General features: G+C 38.5%; 1 protein-coding gene across 1 annotated transcript in view; it reads left to right on the plus strand.

Moving 5' to 3' along the window:
* LOC131047878 (pentatricopeptide repeat-containing protein At1g26460, mitochondrial) overlaps positions 1-24,647 on the plus strand; it is a 135,338-nt gene that overhangs the window by 16,936 nt on the left and 93,755 nt on the right. The window contains exons 2-3 of the mRNA XM_057981686.2: positions 21,601-21,823; positions 21,962-22,441. Coding sequence (XP_057837669.1) covers positions 21,601-21,823; positions 21,962-22,441 — 703 coding nt within the window. The remainder of the gene's footprint in view (positions 1-21,600; positions 21,824-21,961; positions 22,442-24,647) is intronic.

The following is a 24,647-nucleotide window of genomic DNA, read 5'->3' on the forward strand; positions in this document are numbered from 1 at the left end:
CACATATATAATAAGATAAAAATAGTACCAGAAAGTGGACTTCTGAGTTTCTTTCAACACAGAATATACTAAACCTATGTTTTTAGTTCTGGTTCTGCTCCTGTTTCAGGCTTGTGGATTCACTTGGTGTACGTGGCAAATTTTATTTGGGGGCTGAGTTTGTCTATACCAAAAATATATAAAACTCATAAATATACAAATATTTTAACCTAATGATAGGGATAACTGATGTCTTTAATCTTCATGAGATGCTCCTACAAAGACATCTTCTCATCCATCATAATGGAAAACGGCATATTCTTCAGAAAGAATGCTTTGCCCTTGTTTGACGTTTCATGAAGATTCTTCATATGCATCCAAATCTCCGCAGCGGTCTTGCTAGACGGCACTTCTGGAAGTATTTTGTCGGTGATTGATAACTTGATGAGCATAACTGCTTCCTGATTACGCTCATCAAACTTGTCCTAGTTTTTGCCTGCTGCTGTAGGTCGAGCAGTTTTATCTAGAACTATGTGATCCAGGCACCGTTACTTGAAAATGGTGAGCATGTGCTGTTTCCACATATTGTAATTCTTGCCATTGGAGCGCTGATTGCTTTCCAACATGACGTTGGTCAATGATGTCATCCCTCCTATTTATGGTTTTACCAATGCACGAAAAAATGAGGTAAAAAGACAATTGCAGCTAGAAACATTAATTTTTGAAAACAAATCTGATTTTTTGGTAAAAAATCAGTCAAAACCCTTTTGGCATGGATCCCAAGGCGATCAGCTTCAGAAAAACAATGCCCCTGATTTTATAAAAAAATCAGTCAAAAAAGAAACCCTTGTTGATAGTGAAGGAGGCACGACCTAGAAAAACCCACGATTTTATACAAAAATCGTGCAGATGAAATGCTTGTGTAGTGGAAAACCAGAGCCCTGCATCATGGGATTACAGCCCAGAGGTCACAAGTTTCACCAGATCTGTCATGAAATGTGCAGAGACAGAGGTTGTGCGCACATGGGAGAAAAAACACGACCTCAATCTTCAGACAAAATGCCTTTGACCCCAGAGCCAGGGAAAAATTCCTTTCAGATGCAGAAAAACCCAAAACAAACCGCTAAAAACTCAGAATCTGCTGCGATTAAAAAAAAACTGTCGCAAACAACACCAGGCCAGCAAAAAACAATGCGATTTTTATATTAGTCGCATGGAAAAAACTAGATTAACCCTTGCGCTCAGACTGTAAGATGAATCCATGATTTTCAGAAACGATTTCTTGTTTGGAAAAAGTAAAAAAAAAGGTCTAAACACACTTTCTCAGAAATGTTTAGGAAATAACCTCGAATTTTATTCATAAAAAAATTGCCAAAAAATGTGATCAGGCTTCGATACCATGAAATTGTTATGGTATTGATTGAATAACTAAGGAGATGAAAGCTCCTTGAACAATTTACAAATGATGTTTCTATAAGAGAAGCAATCGTGAACTGAAGCAAATGGAAAGTTTCTAAAACTAATAAATTACATAAATGACCATTAAATAATAAATACAAAATATTACTTTATTAATGACAGGGATAGCTACATAACATATATTTAATAAACAAAACAACTCTATAATTTTCATAAATTCACATGTGGCTAGTATCAAAATAAGCTCATGTGGCCAATATTTTAATAAATAAAAACCTACTAAGATTTCATAAATTCATACTCCAAAAAACTATTAATATTTTCAAAAATTCATACTATAAAAGCTCCCTAAATAGGATCAAACAATGTTGGACGAATTTAAAATAGTAGCAGCACAGGTGATAACACCTTCAAAACTCCCTCATTTTCACACATACTCATCAGCCATCATTTGACAGAGAAGTAGAAGAAGAAGCTTCAGGGAATGATGGGGTTGTCTTTATTCTTAACACATTTATTTTGAGCAGAACAACATGGTCTGCACACAGCAAGCCAGTGCAGATCATGAATCAGGAATGGATGCCTTATGGCTTTGGTGTCATAGTGAGCAGCTCACTCAACTGCTTGACCAATGGCTAGTTGAGCATCGATTCATGTTAGGTGTGTTTCAAGAACTTGATTGGAGATTGGAGAAGGGAACTTATTTGCTGCCGATGGATAGGGACCTACGTTACCCCAAGTTTCCGGGATGGGGGGACGGGGGGACGGGGGGACGAGTTTCCGGGACGGCAAATTTTTTTGCCAAATTTGGGGACGGGGGGGGACGGCAAAGGGGACGGCTGTATAAAATATAGGGAAAATTTAAAATATATAGGAAAATTCTAAATGTTCATATGAAAACATGGATAAAGCATGCATCTATACATTATATTCATATGAAAACATGGATATAGCATGTGTATGATACTATGAAAACATTTTAGAATGCAAACATCGAACATACAACATTATCAATAGACTCAATACTCAATATGCACTCATAATTCAGAATTTCAATTCATTCACATTGTCAATATGCATATCATAATAGATATTAAAGAAATAAAATACATAATGGAGCCTAATCAGACTCGGAGGTTAAATTTTCACTACTTCCATCAGCGCAGTTCCCCCCTATATTTTTTGACGGGGGTTTGGGGGCAGCGCCCCCAACTTGGGGTCAAGGGGCATTGCCCCTTGCGGGGTCAAGGGGCAGCGCCCCTTGCGCGCTCCCTGTCGCGATACAGGGCGGGGTCGAGGGGCAGCGCCCCGCGAGGCCAAAAATACTTTTATTATTTTATATAGGCATCGGGTGTTATTTTTCTATTGGCAAAAAACCCTTCATGAGATATTTCACTCCCTCAATTATGCAAAAAACATCATTAAAAAAAATTTGAAAATACGACTTTTTTTATTTTAATATTTTTCCCTAGCCCTAGATGTGGGGGACGTCTGGCCGTCCCCGGGACGGCTGGGACGTCCCCAATCCGTCCCCAGCCGTCCCCGGGACGTACGGACGTCCCCCACAGCTAGGGAAGCCGTCCCCCCGTTTCGGGGACGTCCCCTCAAAATTTTGACAATTTGGGGACGGGGGGGGGACGTCCCCTGGCCGTCCCCAAGTCCCCGAAACGTCCCCGGGACTGGGACGGGGGTTTTCAGGTAGGGGACGCGTCCCCGGGTTTCGTAGATAGGGACATCAGACACACAATGTATTCTTTACTGCAATGGCACTGTTTCATGAGAGTTTGTTTATTTATTCTTCATGTCTATAAAATTTGAATGAAAAAAAGAGAGAGATTAATATATGAAAAAAAGAAAATAAAATTTATAAATTCCATCTAAATGTGTTGGATTTGCACTTGGTTTTCCATGATCCTCCTGGGTTTTGTCTGGGTTTCCCTAGGACAAAATTGCAAAGAAATTTACACCCCCTGGCTGAATTTGTGCCAAGATTGATTTGGAATTTAAATTTAGTATGAACTGGACTCAGATCCAGGGGCAAAACCAAGCGAATGAGTAAAATAGTACTAAACAATGTAGACAAATAATCTCATTACCTGTGCATAAGATGCAATGATGAAGATTCCCCTTCAAAAAGTGAAGCACATGCTGTGTACCACTCTTGTCGAAGTGCCATGCTCATACAATCAACTAACTCAATGTGTTAACTGCATAGTAAATGTTAGGTTGAGTATCAACAAGATACATAAGTGAACTTGTCAACTGCTGAGAAGGTTTGGGATCATTCAAATCTGAATCCTCATCACATGTTAACTTCAGATTTGGCACCTTTGAAGTCGACACTGGATTTCTGTTTCCAACATTTGAAATCTTTTCAGAATTCCCATCAAATATTTTCCTTGACCAAGGAAAATATATCCATCACCCTTTGAATCTTACAATCCTGAATAGAAATGCAACAGCTTTAAATCCTTCATAACAAACTCACTAGCCAAATCATCCTTACGCTGCATGACAAATTACAAAAAATTTCTGGTAAGAATGCTATTGTCAATATAAAATGCTAGAAGAAGCATATCTGATGTATCGAGAATGTAATGCAAATTTGAATCTGCTGAAGTTTTAAAAATCCCAAATTCAGTAAGTAATCATCTATGTGGGTATACCAAGTCTGTGGTGCTTGCCTTATGCTATAGAATCCCTTCTTTAATTTGCACACACAAATGGTATGATCATGAATCTTCTCTCTTTTTAATCCGTACAGAGAGGGATTTGGGCCCTCTTCTCATAATATAAAAATTAAAAAAATTCCAAGAATCCATCTTGGCTAGCCCAGTATAAAAAGAGGGAACAAGACCCTATACAAAGAGAAGTAACCGAAAAGTTTATACTACCCCAAAAAAATTGAAGACGGAGCTGTAGAAAAAAAGAAAAACCAAAGATTTAAGATTTAAGATTCTAGAGAAACTACCTAGGGATCTAAAATCCAATCAAAGCTGAAAATGCTAAGAAAAGCTTGTGCTGAGATGCAGCACCTCGAGAATTTTGAAGGTTGCTTCCTTCTACTTCTAGTAAGGTGGGCATCTAGAGTCCACTGAGGTCCTCGTCTACTGAATTGTAGCCTTTTGAGCATATTTTTTGCCTCAGTTTTCTTTCCTCATCACTTGCCTATAGCTGCCCAGTTTGGTTAAGTGATTTGTTTCTCTCTGTTTGGGAAGTTGTAGTGATCTTGGTGAAGGTAAACAGTTACATCTCAATTTTTGATATAATCTATAACATGTTAGAGCCTTGTTCTTTGTCATGTCCTTTTTTTGAGTTAAAATTAGTTAATTAACTTAATAATAATATTTAAGTTGGGCCCAATAATCTCTAATTTCAAGGACAACTTAATAATATTATTATAATTAAAATAAAAGGTGTTTTTAATCACTAGTATTAAAATAAGAGTATTATTTAATTAAATACTTAAATAGATATAAATATAAATGAAATAAAATAAGAATTAAAAGTATTTTGAAATGCTTGGAGGGAAATTTAGGACCCATGGGCCCAATTCGAAAAAGGTATCAAGGAGGTGCCTATCTTCATTTGGACATCATTCAAGTTATCTTTTTCATCCAATATTCAGATTTGAGCAATTTGTTCAATTTAGGGCATCCAAGGACGAAACCCTTGGGTTGTTTGGGGTTTGAGAGGATGGAAACCCTCTTGGATACCACATTTTGGGTTAAGGACGAAAGCCCTCGTTTCTCATTTTGGATGATTCCATTCAGGAATCACAATTTTGCTGATTCGTTGAGGCTTTGAAGACATTCTTCTGAGTTTATATAGTTGCTGCTACAGTGACACTACAAGCATTTTAAAGATTCTATGTTGATGTTAGGGTGTGCTACAGTGTCGCTACAGTGCTCATCTTCAAATGAGCTATTTTGGGAGCATCTTTGATCATCCTTAGGTGGTGATTTCAATTGAGGGGCAGATCTGAATATTTATACAGGATTTTGGAACTGATTTGTGGCAGTTGCCAGCCTTACACTAGCCATATGAACCTCCATAGCCCAGTTGAACATTTATTGGTTACTGTTGTACTCCTCTAAGGGCATTTGTACCATTGGAGCATCACACTTGGTGATTTCTATGATGATTTTAGATCTGAGTAGAATCAGCTTCCTAGGACTTATCTTAATCACACGAGCAGGTCTGTAACTGTCATTATCAGTGAAGCGAACTTGCTCAAATTTAGTTTATGTTGCATAATGAAGATGCTCAACTGAGTTCCATGCAAGTTTACTCCCTTAGAGTTTCAGTCTTGAATATTGTTGACGTTGAGAGTTAATTGATCTATTTTTCAGTCATATCTATATCTACACTTGAAAATGTGAGTACTAACTACTCAGATCTAAGTATATGTATATGATAAGAGTGATAAGTTGGTTGTCCCTTTTATATTGGACTATAAACAGCTCATTTCATTTGAGTTAGTGCCATTCTGGGTGAAGTTGAAGTTGTGTTCAGCCAATCAAGGATTTTGTTAGACTAGTTCTAGTGATTAGTTGAAATTTTGCTTGAGGCCATGGAAGCCACAGATGGAATGTTAACCCTTCTTTTGAGCCCATATGCTGAGAGGAGGGTGAAGGATTCAATTCAACCAAATTCATGTGGTTGTGGGAGGAGATCTCTAAAATCTTTGTTTGGGGAGTGGTATTTTCTGACCTATTTGATAAGGTTGACCAATCAAATCTAGGAATTTTTTTGATGAACATCCTCCAATTTAGTGATTGATAAGGTTGCAACAAAAACAACTCAGAGGCAAACTATTGAGCTCCAGAAATTGGGTCCAGGTGCCCTGCAAAGAGTGCATCCCGATGGTATGAATAATGGGTTTGGAGATGTCAATAATGCCACAAATCATTGAACTTCAAAAATTGGGTTTAGGTGCCTTTTGAATAATGGGCTTGGAGATGTTGATCACAGCACAAACCTGGACAAACTCGCACTTTAAATTTGCTTTTATTGAGTCCAGTTTCACAAACTAATCCATGCAATTAATCAATTTTTTAAGTTAATCCTGAGTCTCTCACGAACAAGGGTAAGTTGTACAAGAGTAGTCAGACCAGAACCTGGGCAAAGAACAAAGTACAAACTGACTTTACCATAGAACCAAGGGCTGTTCTATTGCACAAAATTGCAATCTTCAGCACAGCTGAACTGTTGAAGAAAAAATCCATGTTCGAAGACCTCTGTTGAAGGTGCTTTACCAAGCACCTGTTAACAATAGATCAGCTGCCATTGTCATGGGGAACATGGAAGTCCAGAGACTCAGCTGCTAGATCCACCACAGTATCACCCATGGCAAAAGAGATGGGAGAGTCTGCTAAGAGAGTGGAAGAACAAGGGATTCAGAGTTTGGGACATCTTCCACCCTGTTTGAAACTGAATCCTTATCCACATCCACAGCTAAACTTCTTGTCGTTTGCATAGGGGAGATATTAGGGTTGTCAAGTGAAATCTGTTGCCTGCAAATACGGTGCATCCATGATAAGGGTTTTTCAAGTTGTAATACTCTTTATAGACTTGTTTCTCCATCAAATCATCTATCAAGTTGGGCTGAGGTGCTGCTGCTGAGGTGGAGAGATGGGGGCGTGGGTGGAAATCTTGCCTGATTCTGCTTGACGCTGTGCTGACCACCTTTGTTGATGCGCCCTTCTTCCTGCTCAAATCCTATTTGTCATTTTTCTTTGCATCGTGAGTCTCCTTCTGCTGCAGCACCTCTCTGTTCTTGGCACTTGTACTCTGTCACTGCTACTGCCCATTATTGCACTCATGAATTTTAAAATGGTTAGAAGAAACCATTCAAGAAGGCAGTTTTTCAGAGATATAATTTAAATAACAACAATGTAATCGGTGATGGAAAAGATAGTTCTAGTACTATCATACCTTGGTATAGTTGTAAATGTTTTATTGTAGTCCACTCCCTCTTTTTGAGAGCTCTCTTTGTTTTTCTTGATGCTCCCATCTGCAACATGCTTCATCTTCAACGTCCAATGGAAATCAATCATTGATTTCCCTTCTGGACTTGGCACAAATTCCCAGACATTAGTTTTAATGGTGGAATTATGTTCCTCAATAATAGTTATATGCCTTCTTGTTGAGTGTCTTCCTCACAACTCAAAGGCTCTGTATCAAGAATAGAAATCATTAATGCAAGATATGCTAGGAAACTTCTCAGGTGGATGGCTTACCTGAAATGGAGTAATGGGACTGCCAACACCCCCTTTGCATGTTTTAAGACTAAGAAAATTCTCTCCTTGGCTGTAAATATGTGGACCAAGCTTCTGACTCCTGATCTGAATATGTATAGCAGCTGTCTTGGCCTCTTCAGACACTTTAGGAGGTCTGACACTGTCTTCTCACCTGTGAAGATCTCCTTAGTTGTTTTGCCTTTTAATACTCAGGAGTCATCTGTTAAATGAGACATGCTTCAGCCCAAATACACATGGGCAAATCCTTATTATGAATTATGGCTTTTGTGGTTTCAATGATGGATGGAAAGTTTCTATTGGCCATGCCTTTTTGTTGGGGATTGTGAGGTACAGTGAGCTATCTCTTTATCCCTGCCTCGTACGATTTTAGTTTTTTAACCTTATTATCCTTTTGGTTCTCCAAGGCTCTGAATTTTTTAAGCTTGCTAAAAACTTAATCTTTACTCTTTAGAAAGTAAATCCAAGATTTTTGTCTGGAGTGATCTTTACAAAAGACATAGTAAAGATTATTGGTCAAGGAGGGAGAAGACATGTTTGAACACATTCAAATTAATATATTCAAAGATCTCTCTTGCTCTTTGCTCATTGGTAGACAAGGGACCTTTGATATATTTCCTGAATTTGCATTAGTTACGTGCTCTGGTATGCTCTACTATAAAAATTTGGCAGCCTATACATCATATTATGTTGTGACCCCACCTTGACAGTAAAATATAAACTCTCATTAAGGAATATTGTATTTTCAAAGACTTTACAATTTTCTGCCCTCCTAAATCGAACTTAGGCAATCAAGGATGTGGATAAGCAAGAAGGATGCATCGATTGGTTAGACAAATGGTTCTCCAACAAATATCAACTATTCTTAATATGCCAACAACAGTAAACGAGCAGCGATCAGATTAATTCAGGAGGCAAACAACACACAGCAGCGATAACTAGTCTTAAACCAGCAATTAAGCATCACTTTAGGATGCGGTTAAGTAAAAGGGCAGCGGTTAGTTTCTGAAGGGGCATGATGTAAACAAAGCATCAAGGGAAAACAATTAAGCATCAGAATTCAGAAAAGCAGATCAACTCTTAATACACCAGCAATCAGGCATATAGATTGGATCAGAAATCATTATTTATTGCAGGTTGTAGCATTGTTGTTCCATTGTGGTATGCATGGATATTTTAATATGTATAATTGATGTATGCAGCATGATAGTGGCTTTAATGCATAATTCCTCACATTAATACAGGCCATAACATGTATGCAATGTAATAATATATTTGATATGTTACCTCTCATATGTATTGGATATAGACAAATGATGTGAAATACCTAGATTCCTAGTTGCTGCAATCAATCATGATGAGGTTGGTACCGGAAATACAAGGAGGGAGAAACTAATACAAGCTACCTCACTAGGTACACCACCTCATGAAGGATGAATGGCAGAAGGCCACATGAGGCCAAGAGGGATGGTATATCCGCTTTTGGGCCTAGGGTAGAGGATCGCTTTGGGCACCCTATCGTAGTTTTCCCTCCAATCTCTACATGGGTTGATTGTTGGGATGGATTTAAATGAGTCTTAATCATAGGCGGACGAATAAGGTGGCTTGAATAGGGAAAGCAATTACAAGCACCTCACTAGGTAGACCACCCCATGCTGGATGTCCAATGTGCTTGCTACTTGGGGCCTAGAGGGTGAGTGTTCGCTCTCGGGCCTAGTGTGAGGATCGTTTCGGGCGCCCTATCATGTTCCCTTATCTGGGCCGTGATGGTTGAACCCAAATATTAAATTATAGATATTATATGATTAAGATGGTTTTGAATATATGTTTTCTAATCCCACTAGTAATAATGGATATTATGTATTATATTTGTGATAATTTTCTAACATGATCGCAGTGTTCCAACTAGGATCTATCTTGCTTTATATTCTTTGGGTAAAGGTCATATCTCTGACTATGTTATGTTCCTTGTTTTTTTTATTGAATTTGTGATTCTAGGGTAATTTTCGAAAGGGGACATTACAATTGTTATCAAAGTATGATTTCTGCCAGCATGAGGGACGAAAGATAGTTGATGCAACTTATTCAAAGGGCTCAAAGAGCTTTGGAAAGAGAAAAGAAGAAATTTGCATCTACCAATAACTACACACACCAATACAATGAGCGAACAAATGGGAAACGAGTTGAGTGCCTTCATGGAGCACCATGAACAGACAACTCAAGCTTTCATGGAACAAAATGAGAGAACGACAAAACTACTTCTCCAAGCCATCCAAGTATGAACAACAATAATCTTCGATCCAACCAAACCAATGGAAGGGGTGCCATTTTTAATCATTTTGAAAATGATAGGACTCCACTGAGATCAATTCTAAGAGTAATTAGACCCTACTTTATACCCATAGAAGTGCTAACTAGAGAAGAAGAGGAAATTAATGAACCTAATCATAACTTAGAGGAGCTGGCTAGGAGAAACATTCCATTTAGAGAATTTTATGAGGTAGGATCAAGAATTAACCCTAGAAGGGTAAGGGGTCAACCTAACCAAATCTTACATGACAAAGTAGGCAAATTAACTCTCCCAAATTTTGATGGGTCAAGAAAAGTCACTGCTCACCCATGGATCCAAAGTTATATACCTATCTCTTATCCCCATGATGGAAGAGGATGACATCAAATTCACCATCTTATATTTAGAAGGGGTCGCTCACGACTGGTAGTACTATGGTTTGATTGGGCAAGGCCATCAAAACATAACATCCTATGACGACTTCATCAACAAGCTCACCGAAAGATTTGATCAAAAACACTTGAAGAGGTATTTCAAAGAATTGACTCAATTAAAGCAAGAAGGGACTATTGAGGACTATGTTTCAAAATTTCAAAAGCTCTCTGTTAGGGTTCCCAGAATAACCTCAAAACACCTCTACAAGTTAAATTGGCAAAAAGGGGAATATCCTCGAAGAAATGACCTAAAAGAACTTCGAAAAGAAAAACCATGTTTCCACTGCAAAGAAAAATGGGAGCGTGGGCATTCTTGTTATAGGGAAGACCTTAAAAGGTAACGGGAAGACCTAAGAAAGAAGGATATATGCTTCAAATGTAAGGGAAAATGGGGGCCAAGACACATGTGGAAAAGGAAGCCAAGTACATAATATAGAGGCAATGTTCGACAAATAAGCAAACGGAATCCAAGCAAGAAACTGTTAATTTTAGGATTATTGCAAAATAGGACATGACTAAGGCCAAGGGCCAATTAGTCATTCAAACGTGCTAGGTCGGCCCTAGAAGGGATCCGACCTAGCTACAACATTAAGACTCCCTCTTAGCTAGTGAGGAGACCTTCTCAAGATCTTGAGTCACATAGTGACAACCACCATGGCTACTCCCAGAGGGTGGATCCATCATGGCTACACCCATGGATGGAAAAAAAATGAACACAAGTGCCCATCACGCAATCGTGATGTCGTCATCTCAACATGACGTTCACCATAGCTACTCCCAGAGGGTGAATAAGCACAAGTGCTAAATCATGACATCCACCATACCTACTCGCAGAGGGTGGATCCACCACGTCCACTCGCAGAGGGTGGAAGAGGGCTTTCACCTCAAACTTCTCCCAAAGAAGAGTGCATTACCAAGGGATTGCACCTCGAACTTCTCCCTCACAAAGAAGAACTCATTAACAAGGGATTGCACCTCGAACTTCTCCCTCACAAAGAAGAACTCATTAATAAGGGCTTTCATCTCAAATTTCTCCATCATAGAGAAAAAATGCATTAACCAAATCTTCATGATGACGTGGCTCCCTCTGAAGCTGAAAAATGACATTTCCTCCTTTTAGAACAAGAACCCTTTTGAGTTGACATTTGACCTTGGCTCCTCATGAGGTGTCCCTATGTCAACTTCCGCAGAAGAAGCTAGAGGAGTAGACCTAGATTTGCACTCTCTTCAACTTCTACAAACTGAAGTAGATCATTCTCTTCAAGTGCAATAAGAACTCTAACCTTCCACGAGGTGAAGTTCAAAGCTCCGTCAAGTCTATCTTCGACCTTTAAACCGATCACCATCTTCAATGCTGGAAATGGCGTGAAGAATGTAAAGTAGGAGCGCTGCTATCACAAAGTCTGATCACAACTGAATCAACCTTAGCTCTGATACCATGTGAATTTTAGGATTATTGCAAAATAGGACATGACTAAGGCCAAGGGCCAATTAGTCATTCAAACGTGCTAGGTTGGCCCTAGAATGGATCTGACCTAGCTACAACATTAACAGAAACAATGTACAATGAAGAAGATCATAAAAGCATCCAATTAGAAGAAGAAAGGACAATAAACAAGTGGGCTTTGTGGAGGAGAAAACCCCAGTAGTTATGACGCCCTTACATCCTCAAGATCTAGAAACAGATTACCCACCCAATCTCCATAATAAAAATTGTAATATGTCAACTGGAAATCTTTTCAAGACCACTAAGGTTTCCTTGTCAAGTAAAGGGAAAACATCTAAATAGAACATTACATAGATGCATGTCATACTTCTAATCCTCATCTTAATAAGTATCCAATGTGCAAATGTTACAAGATGGCCTTGATTGCTTTCTCTGGAAGATGAGAGAAAACTTGCCTTAAGTTAAATCTTGCTAGTTTCAAACCATTGGTTATAACACATTCAAATTAAAGGAGAAAACATATATGTCTTAATTTGAATCTACAACTAAAGGTGGATTACGAAATAGACTCCATGATCATTCAACGATTGCTTGAGGGCAAGCAATGTCGGGAAGGGCGGACTGTCGTGACCCCATCTTGACAATAAAATAAAAACTCTAATTAAGGAAAATTGTCTTTTGAAAAACTTCACAATTTTCTGCCCTCCTAATTCAAACTCAAGCAATCAAGGACGTGGATAAACAAGAAGGATGCATCGATTGGTTAGGCAAATGGTTCTCCAAGGAAGAATGACTATTTTTAATATGCCAACAAATCTTATTACACCGGCAATTAGGCATATAGATCAGACCAGAAATCATTATTTATTGCAGGCTGTAGCATTGTTGTTCCATTGTGGTATGCATGGATGTTTTAGTGTGTATAATTGATGTATGCAGCATGATAGTGGCTTTAATGCATAGTTCCTCACATATTAATATAGGCTATAACATGTATGCAATCTAATAATATATTTGATATGTTACGTCTCATATGTATTGGGTATAGACAAATGATGTGAAACACCTAGATTCCTAGTTGCTATAATCAGTCATGATGAGGTTGGTATCGAAAATACAAGGAGGGAGAAATTGATACAAGCTTCATCGCTAGGTACACCACCTCATGAAGGATGAATGGAGGTTGGTCACATGAGGCCAAGAGGGATGGTATATCTGCTCTTGGGACTAGGGTAGAGGATCGCTTTGGGCACCCTATTGTAGTTTCCCCTCCAATCTCTACATGGGTTGATTGTTGGGATGGATTCAAAGGAGTCTCAATCATAGGTAGATGAATAAGGTGGCATGAATAGGGAAAGTAGGTACACGAACCTCACTAGGTAGACCACCTCATGTTGGATGTCCAATGTGCCTGCCACTTGGGGCCAAGAGGGTAAGTGTTCACTCTTGGGCCTAGCGTGAGGATCGCTTCAGGGGCGCTATCATGTTCCCTTATTCGGGCCATTATGTTTGACCCCAAATATTTAATTATAGATATTATATGATTAAGATGGTTGTGAATATATGTTCTCTAACCCTAGTAGTAATAATGGATATTATATATTATATTTTTGATAATTGTCTAACATGATTGCAAGGTTCCCACGAGGATCTTGAAACGATAATTCGTTACATATTCGATGTTTTAATTAATTAAGGAGAGGAATAATCCTTAGATAGAAAATTACAAGACGATCATTCCATAATGGAAATGATCGAGAATAGAAACACGAAAGACAAATTGGAAACTACCTAAAAGTACTAAAGACGAAAGACATAAACAAAAGTTTCTAAATACTAATTAAATGACTAAGACGACCATTATAGCAGCATTGCATTATTATTTGACGTGATGTTGAAATCACACACCTTCGTTTTTGTGGAAAAATGTCAAAACCCCATGACCATGATTTTTAGGAAAAAAAGAATGCAAAAACCCTACCTGATTTTACAAAACCTTGCCATGATTGTTTGTGGAAAAAATCAGATTACCCACAAAACCGCAACACCATTCATGATTTTTTGTGGAAAAAATCAGAAAATGCTCCAGCAAAGAAAGAACCCATGATTTTTGTGTGAAAAAATTGTGCAAAAAACAAACAGAGAAACCATGATTTTCGAAGAGAAAATTGTGCAAAACCCTCCTTGATTTTCTCTGGAGAAAAATCAGAAAACACATCTCATTCAAAACCCCCTAGTTTGTTCAAAAACTTTACTCATGGTCATCATGAGTAGTAAACAGAAATAAAAATCCCTGATTTTTGTAGAAAAAATCAAGCAATATCCTTCAATGATTTTTTTTGGGAAAAAAAGCTAGAAATTCCACGATTTTTTTATTAAAAAAATTCACCAGAAAAGAACGTAAGCTATGATACCATGAAATGACAATTCGTTATGTATTCAATTTTCTAATTAATTAAGGAGAGGAATACTCCTTATATAGAAAATTACAAGACAATGTTTCCATAATGGGAACGATTGAAACATGAAAGACAGAAATGAAACTCCTTAAAACTAATTAAAGACGAAAGACAAACAAAAGTTTCCAAATACTAACTAAATGACTAAGATGACCATTATAGCAACATTGCATTATTTTTTTTGGTCGGCAATAATATCTATTTTATTAATTATAAAAACAAAATTACAGTCACCAAAGTTTCACCTATCAACCCAAGAAAAAACTAAAACAAAATTGCTCCAATAATGGAGTCCATTGCCATGTGTTCTACAACTTGAAACCCTACCTACATCTGTCCATTATATACTGCCCTTTGCTACCATATACATAACATATCAGTCTAAAACATATATCATGCTACTTTGAATGTACACTAAATATAGATTCTGAACAAAATTTACAAAATTCTTTCATCAATCATTTTTCCCTCGCTGGTTTTATCGTTCCATTCACCTAGTGGTGCTTCAACTCAAACCCTTTATCTAGTACATCCATCGTCTTTGCCTTACTTTTACCCTTTGCTTGTTCTCTTTTTTTTTTCCTACAGAAAATGCTTCAACAAATCTTATACAATTTATGACTCTACTCACCGCTCGTCTTTGTCCGTCTCAATCGCCCACTGCATGAACGACATCAACTGTTGGGATTCTCCTCTTTTGCATCCTTCGTCACCTCAATGGTAATAAACCCCGCCCTTGGAATTGGTTTTTCTAGCACCGTTTGCAATCCATACAGCCATTCATTGTTGATGCAACCCTTTAGGACCCACTCTATCTCGTCTTTCCGGCCAACTTCTAGACCCCACGCCACCACCATTGACACAATGTCAATGTTGGTCCTATATTTGCGTTCCGTCAACAAAAAATCCCCACCCAACAAAATTTCCATTATGTGCACAAAGATATTCTCATCAAACTTAAAGAGTTTTAATTTTCTTCTCAGTGATTTTGCCCAAAAAAGAGAGTTGTTTTGTCGTGAGCAGAGTAAAGGTGGCCTCCATATTTCTTCGCTTTTCGCCACTCATCTTCCTCAATGGCATCTAAATGCTTCCTCCGCAGGCTTTATTCACACTCCTTGGTAAGCCTTGTCAAATCACTCTGCCAACCTTACTCTTTCATTAATATTTCTGATAATGACAACGTACAAACAATCTCAAGAATGGAGCACACAATCTTGAAAATCCTCCATCGTACCATCAACCTGGCCATCATTAAGTGTTAAGGCCCACTTGGACAACCTTTCAGCTACTTTATTTCCTAACCTCAGCACGTGATATTTCAAAATTTTCAAATGTTGCTAGTAATTGTGTTGCAATGGTTACATACTTATTTAAATTCCAAGCATGAATTACACCTTTTTTAATTGCATTTATTATCATCAAAGAATCACCTTTGAGTTGTATTTTCGAAAGACCTAATTTTTTTAGCTATTTTTAGAGCTTGAATTGCTGCTTGCGCCTCCTCTTCATTATTTGTTCCCTTCGATAATTTTGAGGCCCCAACTGGTAAAATATTACCCTCCCAATCTCTTGCCACATAGCCGAAACCCGAAGGACTTGGATTGCCCTTCGACGCCCCATCGAAGTTAATTTTACACCACCCTGCTCTCGGTTTTGACCACTCCACAATGTTCACTTTGCATGGCTCCAGATCAATCCGAGCAGGCCCATTAACAGGCCAGCAACATTACATTATTATTTCAATAGATGATTAGTGTCTACATCAATCAACCGGTAAGCCTTGTGGTTGTCACTACACCCTGTAAACATAAGCTTCTGACTCTTGGAATCCAACTTGGAGCGCTTGGCATCTGGAATCCATACATATGCTAGAGAGCCAAAAACTTTCAGATGAGTGATCTTGGGTTTGCGACCAATCCAGTCTTCCTCAGGAGTCCTCCCCTTAACAGCATGAGTGGGAGACCGAATAAGGAGATAGACTGCAGTAAACACTGCTTCTGCCCAATACTTCTTAGGAACATTTATGTGTTCCAACATAGACCTAACCATTTCTGTAATGGTGCGGTTGTGACATTCTACAACCCCGTTTTGCTGAGGAGTGTATGGTGTGGTTAATTGACGTTTTATGCCATGTGTATCATAGAAAGTGGAGAAAGCAGTAGAACAAGTTCCCCCCCATTACCAGACCTAAGAGTCATAATAGAACAACCAGACTCTTTTTCTACCAAGGCCTTAAATTTCTGAAATACAGGAAACACATGATTTCTGTTTAAGAAAGTACACCCACATCTTACGACTGCAAAAAGTAAGAAATACCTACACCCAGTAACAGAAGGAGTATTCATTGGACCACATACATCAGCATGGACCAACTGTAGTACCTTAGAGGCTCGCCATGAGTCACCATCCTTGAATGGTGTCCTGTGCTACTTCCTAGCCTGACAAGCTTCACAAACTTGCCGATTCTGAGTTTGAATTTCAAGTTGGCCATGTAGTAAATCTTCCCGAACAAGCTGAGCAAGGTAGTGAATGTTCAGGTGACCATATCGCTCATGCCATAGACTGGTGATAGAGGATGATTTAGTTGCGAAGGCATGCTCAAGAGAATCACTCATATCCACAAGTCTGTAAAGACCATGATCCTCAATGCCAACAGCTATAGTAGTGCGTGTCGCACGATCAACAATCTAACACTTGTGTGCACTGAAGATGACATTGAGCTGAGGAGAATGCCGCATAATCTAACTCACAGAGACTAGGTTTAGTTCCATGCTAGGAACACAATTTACATTGAGGAATATGAGATTCCTCCCACTAGACTGTATCTGAACGTTGCCCTTGCGGACAACGGTATACTCTTCACCTCCAAAAATAATTGAATCAGTATAGGGAGAGAATTCTGTAAACCAATCACACCTGCGAGTGAAATGCCGAGAAGCATCAAAATCTATATACCAGGTAGAAGACTTAACATGGCCTGCAAGTCTTTTAGCCATGAAGGCGTAAAAGGAAGACTCTTTCTACTTTGTGTGCTCAACAACATTGGCTTTAGGTTGAGACCCCCCTTGCTTCCACTGTTCGGAAGCTATCCGATTGCGACAATCCTTGATCATATGGCCATATTTATGATAGTAGTTGCATTGAACCTTCTTCTTCTTAGAACCATCTTGAGACTGATTGGAGCCCTTCCACTGAGATGACTGAGAGGATTGAGCTTCGCCTTTATCCTTGTGAAAGGATTTGGCTACAAAGGCTTGTTTTGTGGAGGACGAAGTGGGATTGCTAACAAACTGTTGTTTCCAACCATCCTATTGCAGAAGTTTGGTGCACAACTCTGGAAATTTTAAATCAACATTCGTAGATGTAATGTTGAGAGTTTCAATGAAGTGCTTATAGGATTTAGGTAGGCTTTTGAGGGTGATTACTACCATATCCTCTTCCTCCATTTTCCGATCAATAGCTTTGAGCTGATCTCGAATGTCCTTAATTTTCGTGAGATGTTCCTGTAAGGACATACATTCATCCATCATGATGGAGAACAATTGGTTCTTCAGGAAGAACACTTGGCTTTTGTCGGATGTCTCATGCAATTCCTTCAGATGCTTCCAGATTTTTGATGCTGATTTGTCAGAAGGAATTTGAGGTAACTGGTCATTTGTGATAAAAAAAAGGAAAGGTGCTTTTATAGTCCACGATGCCAGCCATCTGTGTATGGGTCTACAGATGGGTTAGAGCAATATGGGACTACCTCATACTCCTTGCAAGAGGTACCTAATTGCACTACAAACGAGGCGTACATACCTTACCCCCGTGTGGGATTTGAACTTGTGACCTCTCTTTCAAGAGCACAAGTTCTCCACCACTAGGCCAATTGCTTAAGGAGCATGACGGCTTCGTGATTGCGATCATCAAACTTGTCCTGATCTAATTTTGTTGTGTAAGGATGAGATTCTTTTCCTAAAACAAGATCATCAAGGTGGTGATATTCAAAGATTGTTAGCATGCGCTGCTTCCAGGTGTTATAATTCTTGCCATTAAATTGTTGATTGCCTTCCAATATTAAGTTGGTTAATCACGCCATTTTGCATGCTTCCCAAAGCACGAAAAACAAGAAAATCTGAAAGGGCGTAAATCTGAAACAGAGGCAGAAATAGGTACCAACTTCTAAAAAATAAAGTACAACTGACACAAATTTTGAGAAAAATTTCCGGCTGACCCAACAAATTTTGACAGAGACCTAGAATAGCTCTCGAAAAACCCACAAAGAATATGTAGGTTAAAGCTGAACCCAACCAAAAATTTAGAGGATTTCAAAGAAACCCTAGTCGCCTGAAACTCTAGGTCGCCAAAAGTTGTGCAGGTGCTGCAAATAATGTTATGGGTTTGATGAAAAAATTCGAAGGGTTGAGAAATCCTAGCTGCCGTTGAAATCAAAAAATCGCAAACAAATGCAAGTGCGCGAAAAATTCCTTCGTTGTTTTTGCAGAGCCGGAAAATCCCGTAGCACAAAAAACCGTCACCAAAACATTCCGTCATAGAGAGACACGGGTCGCGGAATTAACTCGTGAGCTCATAGTCGAGGGCAAAACAACATTCCTGTGTGCGCAGATCACAGAAAGCTGCTGAAAAATACCAGAGAAGTAGGTTGTCGCGTGAGAGATGCGTTGTGAAGTGTAGACGACGCGAAAAAAACGCTCGCGGAGCCCGTGAAAGAAGGTACACAATCGCAGAAGAAGTTGCTGGGAAAAAATACCTAGAATGCGGAACGCGAATTTAAGAATCACAAATTGCAGATTGCAGAGCACGTGTGCGATTTTGGGCACAAAAAATCGCGAGCCGAAGATGAAAATCGTGTGATGCGATTTTAATAATCGTGCACAGTAGAGAACGCGGGAAAAAATTCGCCACAACTGATCACAAAAGACTTCGAGGGCATAAAAAATTGTTGTAGAAAGTCATGCGAATGGACAAAGAACTATTTGAACCTTCAACGCCAGTTGCAGAGAAATCAAACAACCCACCCAATTTTTTTTTTAAAAGTCTCGCTTTGATACCATATTACGCTCAGTAATTGGTAAATTTTAGATTGTCTTTACAAATGATCAGAAAGATCATTAAATAGAATACAACAGATCGATGTTTCTAAAAGAAACAATTGATGAAGAATGACAAAATAGAAAGTTCTAAAATATACAAAATTACATCATATTGACCATTAAATAAATAAAGTATATTATTCTAATATTGTCAGGATTGATGCTCGTGTGTGTACTTAGATGAAGCCAAGACATCATTGCATTGTGTGACATTCTACTATCTTCCATTGGCTGTTTAAGCTTCTTAAATAGTGTCGCTTGCTTCCAACCAGATATATAATGCCCAACAATGGATACATATGTGAGGCTCATTGCAAAATAGTAACAAATTGCCTTTTTAGGAGGGATTGCTGATCTTTGAATGAAAGAGATTTTCAGGACTAACACTAGAATAATGTTGCATGCTATAAGAACAACTTTGGGTGAGCATTCATGATTTCAGATCACCGCTATAGGGTGAATATAGATGTGGCATCAATGTTTGTGGCCTATTTTCTTGGAAATGGCTGAGCCTAAAGAAATATTGTGTGCCATCGCTGTCATCCTTATTCCTCCACAATGGTGTGTGGGGTTGGGCTTAATACTTGACGAGGCAGTTTTGGGTCTGGGGTGCCCTCAAAAGGACAGCGCATGGCAGATGAATTGGGTTCATTGCTGGCCCATGGGCTCCTTTTTTAATTCCAGCAGTAGATTTCTCTGAACTCATTGGAAAAAGAGCTTGAGGTATGGCATTGAATTCTTAAAATGTGTAATTGGTGTGTACCCAACATTTGGTATCAACTGCTCCTTTGTGGTGCTCATGGAAGAGGAGGATGACAGTCGTGCAGCAGTTGTAGGCGATTGTCTCTGATCCTTGTTGGTCTCAGCTAATCGAGAATATTATAAAATAGTATGTAAATAGTATAGGACAACTTGAGTAAATATTACAAATGTTTTAAATTTCATACAAGACTATTATCATTACAACGAGGTGTTTTTAATCTTGACCCTCCCTCATGGAGCAGCCTTTTTGTAATTTTTTGATACTTTAAATAGAACGGGTATGGTCCCACGGCCACCTCTCACTGACTAAAAGAAATAAATAAATACAAAAATACAAAATAAGCAGAAAATTGCACTAAGAAACCCTGTACACCAAAATCTGCTCGGGAAACCCTAACAGCAAATTGGACTCAGGAAACCTTAACAGGAAATCATGCTCAACCAACCCTAACACCAAACCTGTTTTGTTACAGTGAAAATGCGAAAAATATACAGTCCTTTCTGGCCAAAGAAAATTGAAAAAAAAATTATATTATAGTGGAAAAACTTGGAATAAATTAGATGATGGTGGCCAAGCGGGATAAAATCACCAATTACTGTCCTGAAATGCTGGGAAAAAATGGTCAAGACACAGTAAATGACATTTTCAAGAAAAGGTGTGATTTTTCAGGAAAGAATTGGTCTAACTCACTCAACAACTGATATCTCATGATATTTTCCCACGATCTGCTACTATGATATTAACAGCTGAGGTCTGAAGTATATTTATATCTGTTGTTCCATGGAAATACTTTGACAATTGAATAGTGATGCGGGGTTAAGCCTACAATGCATGCACCATATGGTTTTTCCAGTTTAGCCAAAAATATTTAAATAGTGAGTGAAACAATATGGTAGAGTCAGACGAAAAAATGCAGTGACAAAAAAAAAGGAAATTTATAATTGTTTCTTAATGATTGGTATCTTTATAATTTGAATGCTATGGAGTCAATAGCCCATATAACAGAACTGGGTATCACACAAGTAGAAGTTTGCTTCTAAATTGCTTTTAGTTTTTATTTTAATTGTAACAAAATGTTCGATCAATGATCACATAAAATTATGACTTCACATTGTGCACAGAAAAGATCATGCTGAAGCAAAAGAAAGTTGAAATTTAGGATTCTTTTTGGCTTGGAAATGATTAATGTTTGTAGTTCTGATTTTTTGTCCATGTTGATTAACAGAAAATAAAACTATGATTTTCAACAATTTTATCTCATGAGCCAAAAATATGTAAAATGGTTAGAAAGTTTAATTTTTCTTGTGGCAATAGTTATGTTTAATATGTAGTGCTTGTAGTAATCTTCCAGTGTTTTGTAGGTCCATCGTGGCTTATTTATTAAGTTTGAATACACAACATTTTCTTTTAAATGTTTTTTCTGGAAAATCATTTTTTGATCGATTGATATCAGGATGATTCAGATAGGGCAAGATGCTGCACCTGATGAAGAATCATATGACCTTGTTATTGAGCTACTGCTGTTGGAGAGCCAAATGGATCTGGCACTAAAATACATAGATCTAACACTGAACTCTGGTTATATGCTATCCACGAAAACGTTCAGTGATTGTGTTCGAGCATTTTTAAATTCAGGCAAATCGGACACCGTGCTGTCCATTATAGAGAGATGTAAGGTACAGGGTTATTTTTTCGCACTGTTGCTGCATCTCAATTTCACATTTATGATTTTTGTTTCTATCATGTTTATTGTATTGTTTGGCTTTGATATTTGGACTTATGCATGTTTTATTTAAACTTGTATGTTTTTCCAGGCAATGGATCAGAACAAGACTTTGTGTCCTCCTTGGACTTTGTGTACATACATTGCAGATTCTGCATTTCAAGCAGACAATAGTAAATTAGCATGTCATGGACTGGAATTCCTTGTTCGATGGATTGCTCAAGGAAGGGCCTCTCGACCACCAGTTCTACTAACCGTTGAGGAAGGATTGTTAATTGGTGCACTTGGAACAGCTGCTAGGACTTGTAGTGCTCCTCTTTTAAAGACTTCTTGGGAGATACTAATGCGGTCTTTACAACAGAAGAGACCGCCATGTGCTCAAACATACCTTGCCAAGATACATGCATTTGCAGCATTAGGAGAACTTAAATGGGCATATCGTGCTTTACATGAACTTGAATCTGCATATGGCAATGCTGAAAAAGAAGATTTGGAGCTATTTTCTCCATTTTCATCATTGAATCCTCTTGTCCGGGCATGTTCTAATGGTGGTTTTGCTTCATTGGATGCGGTATGTGTCTATTTTGGGCAATGGAACCCTTCTCTTTTTATAGTATTGACAACTTTTATTCTAAACAGTTTGATTTCCATGGGTCCTTGCACCTGGTGAACTGCATCTGGATATTTTTCTACTTGTCTTTGTTTATTGGATATTTTGCATTTTGTTTGTTTGTACTGTAGATTTCTTACTACATGTTTTGTAACCGATTCCACTTGTTCCTGAATATTTTACATCTCCTGCAAATCTGTCACTTTTGTAAAATTGAAATCGTCTGTGTATATTATTTTAAATATAGGATTTGCCACAAGCTAAATGCCATGTGCCTGGAAGACAAGGAAATTGCTATGGTTTGATTCTTTCAATGCAATTATTTCTGCTGCATGACTTTTGCTTTTGTCGATTTCTTCAGACGTGCTATCTAGGTCTTCAAACTCCCTTTTATAAAATATATCTAAATTAGAATCATTTTACTCGGTGGCAGTTTCATTTCTGTAAAGAAAATGTTAGAATACCTTTTGGTTATCTTTGCATTTTGACATATCATAAGGCCAATTAAATCTCGACATGCCCTTGTATGATTCCAGTTGTATTAATAAAGATTTCTGTGTTGCTTTGAAAGCTTATGTAGCATCCTGCTTGATTATGCTTACAGGCTATTAGTGACCATAAGCCCTTAGCCACCAACTGCGCTTTGTACTTATAGAGTCCCATCAGCTTTGTACTTCACTGTGTAGACCCATTTACAGCCAATGGGTTTCTTCCGGGGTGGAAGATCTGATAGAATCCAAGTGTTGCTCTTCTGAAGGCTATGATACTCAACTTCCATAGCCTTTTCCTATTCAGGTATTCCTTTTGCTTCGGAATATGTCTGAGGCTCATAAATACTTTGAAGATTTGCCATGAGTGAAATAGTGCGAGACACGCAATGGATTTCAAAGAATTGATTGATTTACAGAATGAGCAAGACGCTCATAAATAATACAAGAGTATTTACAAGAATAGCAAGTTTCTAATAAGAAACTGTTGAGAAGATCGTAGAAGATCTTACTAAAATAGAATATACACTATTGAGCATTAATACTAAAATTAACATTATTTTAATATTCTAATACCCTCCCTTAATGCTCAATCTATTAACGACACCTATAGACCCCCTAAATTTTACAAATTAATCAGGACCAAGGGGCTTGGTGAAGATGTCTGCTGGCTGCTCCGAGGTAGGAACATACAGCAACTGGATAGATCCGTCTTCAACCAGCTGTCGAATATAGTGACAATGAGTTTCCACATGCTTGGTTCTTTCATGGAAGACTGGATTCTTGGCGAGTTTGAGCACTCCTTGATTATCACAGAACAAGGGAGTTGGACCTGCTTGGGAGACATGCATATCCGCAAGCATTCGTCGAAGCCAAACCGCCTCACAAGATGCCTTAACTGCTCCCCGATACTCTGCTTCTGTCAAGGAGAGAGCCACTGCCTGCTGCTTCTTACTAGTCCATGTGACAGCACTAGATCCCAAACTAAACACATACCCTGCTGTAGATTTACGGTCATCAACCGAACCTGCCCAGTCAGAATCTGTGTAACCATTGAGTGTAGGATCAGAACTCCAAGTGTATAGAAGTCCATAATCAGGAGTGCCACTCACATAACGCAGCACACGCTTCGCTGCTATCCAATGATCAGCCTTGGGAGCCGTCATGAAGCGTGAAATGTAGCTCACTGCAAAGCTGATGTCAGGTCTAGTGGCAGTAAGATAGATGAGGCTGCCCACTAGTTGCCTGAACAAAGATTCATCCACAATTGGTGAAGATGACTGAGCTGAAAGTTTGAGCCCGGTTTCCATAGGAGTAGAGGCAGGTTTGCAATCCTGCATTCTGAACCAGTCCACAAGACTTCTGGCATACTTGGACTGAGAGAGAAAGATACTATTCTCAGTCTGCCAGACTTCAACTCCTAAGCAGTAATGTAGAAGTCCCAAATCTGTCATATCAAAAGTGCAGCACAAATCCTGTTTGATCCCAGTGATCAAATGTGCTAAACTGCCAATAATGATTAAGTCATCCACATAGACAACCACAAACAGAACATCATTACTAGTATGCTTGATATACAGGTTTGCATCAGATGGACTCCGCTGAAAACCATGATTTGTCAGGTACTTATCAATTTTCATGTACCAAGCCCGAGGAGCTTGTTTCAGACCATAGAGTGC

Source organism: Cryptomeria japonica, chromosome 3 (assembly GCF_030272615.1).
Source record: "Cryptomeria japonica chromosome 3, Sugi_1.0, whole genome shotgun sequence".
NCBI classification, from domain to species: Eukaryota; Viridiplantae; Streptophyta; class Pinopsida; order Cupressales; family Cupressaceae; genus Cryptomeria; species Cryptomeria japonica.